The sequence below is a fragment of the Macrotis lagotis genome, chromosome 5, assembly GCF_037893015.1.
Source record: "Macrotis lagotis isolate mMagLag1 chromosome 5, bilby.v1.9.chrom.fasta, whole genome shotgun sequence".
Taxonomy (NCBI): domain Eukaryota; kingdom Metazoa; phylum Chordata; class Mammalia; order Peramelemorphia; family Peramelidae; genus Macrotis; species Macrotis lagotis.
This window is the reverse complement of record NC_133662.1, coordinates 113078062-113090321: the sequence shown is the minus strand read 5'-3', so window position 1 is coordinate 113090321 and position 12260 is coordinate 113078062. Positions and strand designations below refer to the sequence as shown.

General features: G+C 31.9%; 1 protein-coding gene across 3 annotated transcripts in view; it reads left to right on the top strand.

Moving 5' to 3' along the window:
* The window catches only part of REV3L (REV3 like, DNA directed polymerase zeta catalytic subunit), a 244142-nt gene that overhangs the window by 105076 nt on the left and 126806 nt on the right, over positions 1 to 12260 (top strand). For all 3 annotated transcript variants that reach the window (XM_074187375.1, XM_074187376.1, XM_074187377.1), the window contains exons 5-7: positions 2287 to 2383; positions 9524 to 9618; positions 11040 to 11144. In XM_074187375.1, the coding sequence (XP_074043476.1) occupies positions 2287 to 2383; positions 9524 to 9618; positions 11040 to 11144 (297 nt within the window). The remainder of the gene's footprint in view (positions 1 to 2286; positions 2384 to 9523; positions 9619 to 11039; positions 11145 to 12260) is intronic.

Genomic DNA, 12260 nt, shown 5'->3' with positions numbered 1-12260 from the left:
TGGGAATGTTTTATTTTAAAGGGTTTTGTTTTGTATTTTCAGGCAGAGTGAGAGAGAATATTTGATAATTGTGGGGGGGGGAGATTTTTTTGTTGTTGTTGTCATTTTTCTTCAAGGTTCCTTTGGATAGTGAGAGATTTAGTGATTTATGTAGGTTTATATAACCAGTATGTGCCAGAGGTTAGATTTGAACCCATCTTTCTAACTATTCCACCAAACTGCCTCAACACTTTAAAATATTGTTTTGGGGGGTGTTAGGTTTTTGCAAGGCAAATGGGGTTAAGTGGCTTGCCCAAGGCCACACAGCTAGGTAATTATTAAGTGTCTGAGACCGGATTTGAACCCAGGTACTCCTGACTCCAGGGCCGGTGCTTTATCTACTGCACCACCTAGCCGCCCCTTTAAAATATTATTAGTGAAGTTTAGTAATTAAAAAAAAAAGCAAATTGTAGACAGACAGTGAATAATGTGAGGGAGTAAGCATTGATAAATCTTTGAAGAAGTTTAATCATGAATGATAGAAATGATATAGTAGTAGAAAGAAAAAATAACAGTCCACTGATAGTTTGGAGGGTGGGGGGGATAAAGGGAACATGTTTAAATGTTTTTAAGAAGGTTCAAATAATATAGAAATTAAAAATGTTAAAGAAAGGAAGGGAGGTTTAAGTTCCATGTGCACGAAATTGAACCCTTAATATTCTATTATTACCCTAAACAAAGAAATGTCGATTACTGTTTTGTTGTTGAATTCTATCACAAATCCTTTTTGGAAATCACACATTTTGAATTTTTGCATGGGGGGAGGTTCAGACACAATGATTTGTGTTTTATGATAGTTCATTTAGGTTCAAAATATAATCTATGACACACTTTTCTAATTCATAATTGAAAATAGTTTCAAAATAAAATTAAAATTTTCAGGTTAAATTATGAATATGATTATTTTTGTACTTTAGGTAAAAGTAGTAGTGTTTGAATATTAGAATGTAAATCATAGGTGCATAGAGTTGTTTCTTCTTATCTTTGTATCACCTAGCAGAGTTTTGCATGAGATAGGTACTTTAATAATGTGTATTAGACGGAATTTAGTTGAAATCTAAGTAAAAAATAAAATGAGATCAAAATTATGGACTAACTAAAAATGAATTTTACAGAAGTATGTAGATGAAATAGATCATTTAATAGGAATTGTGTACTTATGAACCCATAATGTGAGTTTTCTAAAAGATATTTTAATTCCAAATTTAGGCACTTTGTAGCTCTTTTTTTCATATTTCTTATTCCTTCAATTAGGAATTCGATTCCTATGTGTATTTTAGCCTTTTGATAGAAAATTCACATAGAACACATTCAAGGAAAAAAACATACATTTTCATTCAATGAAAACTGACTTAGTTACTTGTAGAGTCAATAAAATGTTGTCCTTTTATTCATGAAAGATCATTATCCTCAGAGAGAAAGATTCCTCACGGGAGCCCATGATAATCTTTATCATTTTGCCAAATATTTCATTCAAAAGGTCATAAGTAGCAAAGACAGTTTCCTCCTGTTATGGATACATGATATGCAAATATTAAGAATTGTAAGAAGAAATTGTGAGTTTAGTGTATAAATCCGAGTATTATATATTTTCTTCTTTTCTCTACTCAGTCTTCACTGCACACAGTGAGTTAATCTTAGAAAGAAACCAAGTAGAAATAAGTAGTAAATATTCAGAGGCAGCTTCTGAAGCATGATCCCATATCACACTTTTTAAACTAAGAACTTGTGAACCAAACACATATAGTCTCCTAGTCATCTGCAGGTCAAATTGCATCTGCAGATTTTTCATTCATTGCTCTTGCATCTGGAATGCATTGTGTATTCTCTTTCAGTTTGGGGGAACAAGTGCTAAATTGTATTTTAAATTTGATGTAGTATCCAGTTTCTTGTAGGACTCTTAAAGCCACAGGCATAAGTTTCTTGGGGAATTTAGATTAGAGGCCACAAATAAACATTTTATATATTTTTAAAAATGTGATTATTTAAGTTTGCCTACCACATAGCACATTTATTCACACACATACACACACACACACACACACACACACACACACACACACACACACGATTGTGAATCCTTTCTTTCTTTTTTGGTTTTAAAACATAAACTTTGTCACTGGCATAGATTTATAATGTGTAAATAATTTTAGAGCTTTTCATAGGAGTGATAAGGCTTTGAATTTTAATTTAAAGCATTATAGAAATAAAAAGATGCTTTCATTTCTTCTACCTTTCTACTCCTAGGTGATACATTACATGGAATTGGATGTTACAAAGATCATTTACCAGGAAATTCCCTTACTGGTACTCTGTTTCGTTGGGAAGAGGATGAAATACCAAGGTTAGCAAATACTTTAAAAGAAGTTTGAGGTGGGATTCAGATCTTATTGGCTTCCAGGTTGTCCAACTCCAATTCTCTTACCCATTTCACCACCTAGCAGTCAAAAGTGAAAATCGAAGACTTAACATGACAAGATTTTTTGAATTGGGTTATATTATTTGATGTTTCTTTAACTGCATTTGATTGAGAAATTTTTTTCTAATGACTTTTCAGTGCCATAGTCCAAAGCTGATATGTTTTTTGAATGATCAATTTATGGATTTTCAGTGCAAAAGGCCAGAGAGGGTCTATTGAGCTGTAGCACCTAAGCTTTCCTGGTCTTTCTCTTATCCATCAAAGTTGAGGTGGCAACAGTTATCTTCTCTGTATTTCAGGTGTTTCATCTGCTTCTTTTTTGTTTTGTTTTTTTTTTAGAGAATACAAAATGAGGGGATAAGAAAATACATTCGTAAATATAAGTTGATACTTCCCTTTACTGGATTAAATTATTTTTCACCAAGTACAGTAAATTCTAGAATTCAAATAAAGGAAGGTGTTATTATTCTTCATCTGCTAAAACTCATAGCACAGTAATAAGTACTTCATAGAAGATATAAAAAATGTGGCAATTATTTTTTATTTTGATATTTTATTTTTCCCCCAGTTACATGAGTAAACAATTTTTAACGTTAGTTAAGTTTTGAGTTCCAAATTCTATCCCTTCCTCCTTGAGACAGTAAACAATCTGGTATAGATTATATATGTATAATCATATAAAACATTTCCAAATTAGTGCATAAAAAATTGAACAAAAGAATGAAAAATAATATGCTTCAGTCTATAATGAGCCATCATCAGTTCTTTCCCTTGAGTTAGATAGCATGCTGAAGCATGAGTTCTTTGGGATTGTCTTGGATCATTGTATTGCTGGGAATAGCTTAGTCATTCATGGTTGTTATTACTGTATGCAAATGTTCTCCTGGTTCTGTTCACTTTGCTCTGTATCAGTTCTTTCTAGGTAGGTCCTTCTAGGTTTTTCAGAAATCACTCTGCCTATTGTTTCTTATGGCACAATAGTATTCCATTATAATCATATACCATAACTTGCTGAGCCATCCTCCAATTGATGGGCGTCACTTCAGTTTCTAATTCTTAACCACTCTATAGAGAAGGGAAAATTTAGGACCAGAAGAGATAGAGAGAGCATTATGAAACATAAAATGGCAGTTATCTTTAAAAAAGTTTTCAGGGCAACTAGGTGGTGCAGTGATTAGAGCACCAGCCCTGGAGTTAGGAGGGCCCGCGTTCAAATCCAGCTTCAGACACTTAATGCTTGCTTAACTGTGTGACCTTGGCAAGTCACTTAACTGCATTGCCTTGAAAAAAAAAACCAAGAACAAGCTGACCTCACCACTATGACATTGCCAAAACCGCCCCTCTCTTCAGTTAAAAAGCTTGCATTTAAGTTTTTGATTTCTAATTGACCAAGGAGAAAAATTTGAGTTAATGAACTACATGGTATCTCATTACTATAAAATTTTCTTTCTTTTAAGACATCTAAAAGTTAAGTAGGAAAAAACTCATTTTAAACAGTAGAAAATTAAAAAAATTGTTATAACACTTTAGAAAAATCATATAACTTTGTAAGAAAGCTATCTATATATAGTCAGATATAATTTTCTAACCTTTAAAAAGCTGCAAAAATGTCTTTATATTATTATGTATTTACATATAAATATATACATTCTGTCGATTGTGAATAAATATGTGTATGTATACAATACATACTCATTTGATCCTTAAAACAACTTGTAAGGTAGGTCCTTTGGATATATTGTACCTTTTTATAGAGAAGAAAACAGACTTAGAGCATGTCATTCATTTGTCTAAAGTTATACAACTAGTAAGAATTAGAGGTGAAATTTGAATCTTGATATCTGATCATTCTAAATCCAAGTGCTCTAATGAACTTTTCCGTTAGTTGCCTAAGACTATATTTGTGCACCTAAGAAATATAGGGTTTTCAATATTGTTATTTAAAATTGGTTAGTATATTGATTATACTTTGAAGGCTTTTGGAGCCAAGCTTCTTTCTAAATTCTTTAGTTCTTCAGAAAATACAATGAACCTTAATTAAGTTGGAATGAAGGTAAAACAAGGAACTCTGATTATTTTAGCAAAAAAATCTTAATTTGTATAATATTTTTAGGACAGACTATTTTGTTCTCTTTAAGAAGAGTACACTCTTAAAAACAAAGCAGCTAGGGGACACAGTGAATAGAACATCAACCTGGAAGTCAGGAAGACCTAAATTCAAATGCAACCTCAGACATGTACTTGTTGACCACTGGAAAGTCACTTTACCCTGTTTGCCTATATTATAAACAGTGTTAAATAGAAACTTAATAGCTGCATTTATTTACTGTGAATGGTTCTTAAAATTAATAAAATGATCGTATCTTAGAAACATTAAAATAAAGTAATTAAAAATATAGTTTTTCATAGTGATTCATTATATTATAAAGTATCATAAGTACAAAATTTCTGGTTAAATCACTTCAGATATTAAAAATAATACATTCTTTGATTATTTTCAAATTAGTTGACCCAAATTAGAGCCTACAGTACTTAAATACATAACTGCACATCATTACCATCAAAAACATCTACAAAATAGATGATGCTATACAAACTACTTTTCCTGCCAGCATTATTTCTTCTATATCTTAACATATTTGTTTTTGTAATAAGGTTATTAAACATCTTGAAAATTTTATCATCTACTCAATATGTCAGTTTTATGAATGTTCTGTTGTCTCATCCCAACTTGTGTCTGAAGAACAAAGATCATTACCCTCATAAAAAGACATCTTTCTATGCCTTGCTCATAAACTCATTTCTATACCCTGTCTTGTTCCTATCTTGGACAGTCAACCCACCCAACCCTTCCTATTCCCTTTACCTTTTCATTTCTTTTATGACCTCTCTTCAAAACATGTTAGGTTACAGAAATACTATAAGTACTTATAAATACACGATCTGTTCACTTTTTTTAGCACCTGAGGAAAGCTGTGTCTAAATTAGTCAGAAAAATAACACGTGTAAGGCAACTGAAATACACAGGTAAAGAAATGGTTGTAACTCTCTAATATGAGAGAATATTTTATCTTAAATCAGCATTTTCAGATGTTCTATCAAAAGCCTCTTCTTTATTATGATATACCAGTAAGTAATCCTCCCATTTATATACATATATATATATATATACATATATATATGTATATATATATATATATATGTATATATACCCTTTCCCACTGTCTCTCCCTTGTCATTCTTGTCCATATCTTCCTTAAATTCTCTATAAAGAATATATACAATTAGTGGGAACCACCTTTATTTCTTTTAATATTGTAGATACCAGTGTGATTCTGGGCCTACCAGAAGTTATTCCTCAGTAAGGTTACTTTTTATTTAATGTACACTAAAAATACTTCATCTAAAAGTCCATTTTTTAAAATTTATACAAGGCCATAATAATTTAAAAGAAACATAGTACCTAGATTTTTAGCTGAAAGGGACCTTGAAGACCTTGAGTTCTAGTTGTCCTATTCTTTATTTTATAAATTATGAAGCAACAATGTTTTAAGAAGAAAAATCTTAATTTTAACTTTCAACATAACCAGCCTTAGTTGCTATCTATAATTAGAAAAATTAAAGAATTCATAGTTATCATATTAACTTGAAATTTTTTTCAGGAACAATTCTATAAATTAACTAATTTTTATAAGATATATAGTATAAGAAAAATAGTTATTCAGGTATTTTTTAATTGTGGTAGTATTAATTGTATTCAAGATTTGCTTCATGATCTGAAAGCATAACACATGATACCATAAAGTAAAATAATCTTCATGAAAAATAATATTTTTCCCCCCCAGAATCAGCTTGAAGAACAAAAATGAACAATATATCAGAAACCAAACATAGACTTGACTTTTGATCCCTCTGGTTAGAATTATTTGAGGGGGGAGACTCTAGAAAGCTTCTGAAGTAGGCCACTTGCTTTTTATCATACTCCCACATTTCATTTGTTGCTTTATACTATTCCTTAACTTCCTCAAGACCCCCCCCATTCCCTTGCTGTTATATACTTTGCCCCCATTGTAATTCATCTACACAAATTGTAAGTAATCTATGCCTTCTCATTTTTTGTGTTTCTTGTCATTGTCTCTGTCTTTCTAAGTATTAAAGACATTCTTTTTTTTTTAAACTATTTTATGGAAACTATAGTGTGGCACTTGGGATACTATTTCTTCAAGAAAATGACCTCATATAAATAAAATGATCCATGCCTAATATGGAAGAAAAGAAAAATGACAAATTTGGAGGGTGGAATAAAAGATAAAAAATAAAAATAGGGGCAGCTAGGTGGCGTAGTGGATAAAGCACTGGCCCTGGAGTCAGGAGTACCTGGGTTCAAATCCAGCCTCAGACACCTAGCTGTGTGGCCTTGGGCAAGCCACTTAACCCCGTTTGCCTTGCAAAAACCTAAATATATATATATATATATATATATATATATATATATATATATATATATATATATAGTCTCATATTTGTAGGTACTATAAGTTCCCTTGCTTTACCCCAGCAAAACATATGCCCAAAGTGTGTCTTATTTTATAAAGAGTTGCTCTTAGGTAGTTGTAAATTTGAAAACAGTAACAATACCTTAAATGCCTTAATAATGCTTTCACATGCATTATCTTATAAGCCTCACAACAACATTTAAAGAAAGCAGGGCAATTTTACAAATAAGAAAACTGAAACTTAGTTTTTCCAAGGTGACAAGGCTTATATTGATAGAAATGGGACTCAAACTCAAGTCTTCTGATTCTTTTTCTAGCACTCTTTCTACCATACCACTGAAATTCCTGGTACAGTATAGCCCTTCTAAGAATATCTTTCCTTTTGAAAGAATCACCTCCTAAATACTTCCCTACCTCTACTCTCCCAAGTTTTCTTTCATAATAAAATTTTCAACATCAAGAAAAGGCCTAGTGAGAGAGAGATGTTAGAATGAGGGAGCTCTTTAGACAAAATCATTAGTACCTATATTTTAGTTTAGGTATTTAAGTTGCTAAGTATATCTTCAAACTTAGACTATTTTTGAAAACTTTTTTCCCCTTAATACAGAGCCTGTGTCACTTTTTTTTTTGTAAGGTAAATGGGGTTAAGTGGCTTGCCCAAGGCCACACAGCTAGGTAATTATTAAGTGTCTGAGACCAGATTTGAACCCAGGTACTCCTGACTCCAAGGCCGGTGCTTTATCCACTGTGCCACCTAGCCACCCCCTGTGTCACTTCTTCTAAAAGCCAATGAGTAAATTGCATTTCAAGATCAAGTATTATTTTTTTCTCTAGCATTTATTGGTCTGTATATTATAATAGATTCAGTATTGCTTTTGATGCTTTTTCCCTGTATAACCTTGGGCAAGTCACTGAAACTTCCTGGACATCAGCTTCCACAAGTAAAATTAAAGTGTTGGACTAGACTACTCCTAAGGCCCTTCCAACCCTAGAATAAAGATACTGTGATCATGATCTTCTTATCTTGATTTAATTTTTAAGGCCTGAGAATTCTCTCCTTTTTATTTCAAATCTGAAATTGATCTTTTCCCTAAAATCATTCCAATTCGTTTTTCATTTTCAGTTATTCAGTGTCATTTCTTCATATGAACCAACTTAGACAATCATATCATAAAACACATGATCAACACAGTTTCAAAATGGCCCATATCACTCGGCCACAAGATTTTGGCTTTAAGTATACACAAAAGATTTTGGCAGAGCCCATGGTGGCACTCTGGTATGTTCCTAAAGAATGTAGCAATGTTAAAGGGAGCAAATTTCAGATGAACTGTTGAGTTGAGATCCTCTCAGCCTTTTTCCTTTGATAGTGATGGAGCTTCAACTTTCCTTTACATTTTCAAAAAGAGTTAAGGGATAGGCTGCTCTGATGTATTGGCTAATATTTCCTTTCTACACCAACAGCAATAGAATTAAATATAGTTACAATATGAAATTCTGTCCTTACAAATTGATTTCTTCAAATAGCTTTCTGAAATGAGAGTTTTGCTAATATTTTTTTCTTAAGACAGTGATAAGTGTTTGTGAAATGTTTTTAATGTGTCTTCATTTACACTTCCTGGAGACTGTACATATATGTATATATGTATATGTATATTCAAGTCATTCTTTATATTCAGGATATTAAGTACCTAAAAATGCCAAGTTTGTAGAATATACCTATTTACATTTGTGTCAGTTTGTGAAGAGTCTAGATTTATGATGGTCAGATGTTTGTTAACTCAGTCCAATGACAACTTTGACAACTTCATAATCTCTCTGACCTACTGAAGGAAATATTCTTGTGTCAAGTGGTACAGTGTAATTTTCATAAGGTTAAAATGGTTACCTTTTTTTTTTTTTGCTTTTTATGATTTCTGATTTCCTTGTAGAGCTTTCAGCATGATTTTTCCATGTTGTAGTTTGTCCATATTTTTAAGCAAAATTTAGCTCATTGAATATAGGAAGGGAAGAAAGTTAATATTACTTGCCACTCGTTTCCTTCTTTGCTTTCCCCTCAATTTCACTATTCTGATTAGTTTTTCTCTCATATTTAATGTTCACTCTTTTATCTCTTTTTTAGAAATCTTTTCATATTTCTTACCAAATATTATAGGTAAAATGTACCCAGACTGCTTGGGTACATATATCTGGAATAAGTGATTTCTAGAGCTGCCCTATTAATCTGCTTTTTGCCCTAGAACAAATAATCTTACTTAAAAGAAAATTTTTTACATCCTCTATCTGTAGACTATTCAACTGAGCTGTATATTATGCATTCTAAATAATATCAGATTACAGTATTTACTAATATTTTTCTCCCAATTGATATCATTTAAAAATAAACAAATCATACTCTAACACTGTAATTACTAATTATTGTGAACTTAACTAATATAGTAGCTTTTCTTGCAAGGATTTTCTGATAGTCACTCCAATTATGAATCAAAATGAATAAAAAGTACTTTATACATATAAAAATTTCATAAACTATACTCTCATTTTCTTTTGTAATTTCATTTCATTACAGTTCTTTAATTCTGGAAGGTGTTGAACCACAAAGTACCTGTGAATTAGAAGTGGATGCTGTAGCTGCTGATATTTTAAATCGACTGGAGATTGAAGGCATGTGTGTTTTATTTTATGCCATTTCTAAAAAGCCCAAACTTATGTCTGATATGTCAAAAAAAACTTTGAAAAATCCGTAATTTAATTAATATAGAAATTCCTTCTACTAGTATATGTTGAAAATACCTCTGAATATCCTCTTTAATAAGGTACTGTAGTCAAAAAGAACACTCTCCTGGTTGCTGGCCTTCTTGATGATGATTGTTTCTGAACTTAGGCTCATCAGGCTCATCTTCAGATAACACAATATATTTCCATCATGAGGCCCATGCTTGAAATCTTTTTCTCCTGATGTAGAAGATTTTTTTTCCTCTCCCCAGTAGTTTATTCTGCAAAGAACAATTCTGTTAAGTAGTAAATGCATGATGCTAGATTTTGGAAATACAAAGATCAAAAAAAGAACAGTCCTTGCCTTCAAAATGAATGCATTCTTTCAAGGAAGGCAATATTCACATATAAGTATTTTTCAGGTATATTCAAATTATGTTTGTGTGTGTTATAAACATATACATATAAAATAAATACATAAATAAAAGGTTATTGGGAGAAGAGTTGGAAAAATTAGGGATTCTGAGAGATTTGAGGTGAAAAGGGGAGTACATTTTAAGTACGGTCACAGACTCAGCAGAGGTGTAGAAATAGGAGCTAGAGTATCCTGGGTCCAAGGAACAGTAAATAAGCCTAGGTGTCTGGACCCTAGAGCAATGAAGCAGGCTGTTCAGAGTCAGGTTTAGATTTGGTTAGAGTCAAGTGGTAAAGTGCAGTGAGGAGAGCCACTCCAAACCACACAGCAGATTGACAGGAAATTTGAGTTGCGTGGATGAATTGAGAAAAGTTGTAAATTAGGTAGTTTCAGTGTTAGTTTTAGATCCAATAAAGAACACTGGAAAAAAATTATACTGGAAAATATTTGAGGAGACTGTTATTCCTTTTGTTCCTATATATCTGGTAGGTAATCATTCATTTGCTATTGAAGAAATAGCTATATTACATTAAACCATAGACTGAAAATCGGTAGGACAACAGAAAATCAGGTTAGTGGATCTAAAGGAAATTTTTGCACTTTAATTCTGCTTTTCCTTTTTCATTCCCTTGTTCAGTTTTCATAAAAGTCTGTGAAGGATTCCTAAGTATTTTTGTCCAGTTAAATGTTTGAGTTTTCTTAGGCTAGTGATTTGGGGAGCAGGACAAGAAGCAAGAATAATCAAGAATGCAAAGGAGAAACATTGTCAAATACAGAATGGGCTAAGGACATCTTGTAGGCTTGTTTCTGGAAACTGTTTGCAAGTTTCTTATAGTACACAAAGTAAGTAATTCAAGGTTAAGTTATTGGGCAGGGGTAAGAGCAATAAAATGTCCACTGTTAAATAAAAGTTATTTTCACTGCTTTACTTGGAAATATTTGTTTTAACTTGTAGCTCAAATTAATGGAAACCCTGGTTTACAAGCCATATGGGAAGATGAAAAACAACGCCGGAGAAACAGAAATGAATCCTCTCAAATTAGCCAACCTGAATCACAAGGTATAAACTAATAGCATACTGCTACTTGTTTTTTTTATTAAATGCTAAAATACAAAACATGTATTTATAGTCTAAATTATTGACTCCCCATACAATTTGTCAGAAGGGAATATGGCATTTTGGAAATAACATATGACCTGAAGTCAGAAAACTTGGATCCAAATACCACTTTAGATACTTAATAACTCTGAAGTCATGGACAAGTCATTTAGCATCTCGTAGCCTCAGTCTCCTCACCTGTAAAATGAAAATAGTAATATTTGTGCCCTGTAATCTGTATTTGTAAATTGTTATTATTGCTCACATCAGAATGAATTTCACAAATCTCCATTCAATTTTTGTGTAAATTTCCCCCTCTGTTGATATCCCATTGTTAATATTTTTTTACATTTAAAGAAGATAGATCTCACCGTTTTCCCCTTTTGTGGTTATTGCTCATTAATGTTCCTACTCCTGTAGTCTCAGTTTTTACTTTCCTGTACTTTGTCCTCTTATTCCACTATAATCCAAGCTCTTTCCTCATTGATTAATATCTTCTGATCCTCTTGTCTCCCCAAATGGAGATTATGAAATATACTTTAGGAAACATTGGTTGTAATCACTAAGTTGTGGAAGACTAGACCATTAAATATTGGCCCCAAAATGATTTGTCGGTAGTTTAGGTACTTTCTCATTCAGATTATTTCTTGTAGCTCTCAGAAAATTTTGAAGTTAAAAATATCTACTGAAGTTCATTCTAATATTTAAGACACAAATGATTTTTATTATATTTGAATGCCTCTTATATAAGTTTTAAAATAATAATGTTGTTTATCAAGGAAGTGAGTAAACTAGAATCCCCCATTGCATTCAGGAACATAATACCTCTCGATAGGTTAAGGGAAATGTTCTTTTTCTACCCTAAATGCAGGTTATAATTATGGAATTTAATCTTGAACTGACTTCAAGTTCCCAACATCATAACATGGGTAACCATTTTAATTTTGTTTGACATTATAAGAGAACAGCTTTTAGATAAAGGTGTTTCACAAAAGTTGGTAAGTTATTATTACTTTTAAAAGTTCCTTGAGGAAATAAGCTTAGTGTTGTTTCAAAATATTTCATTCATTTGCTATT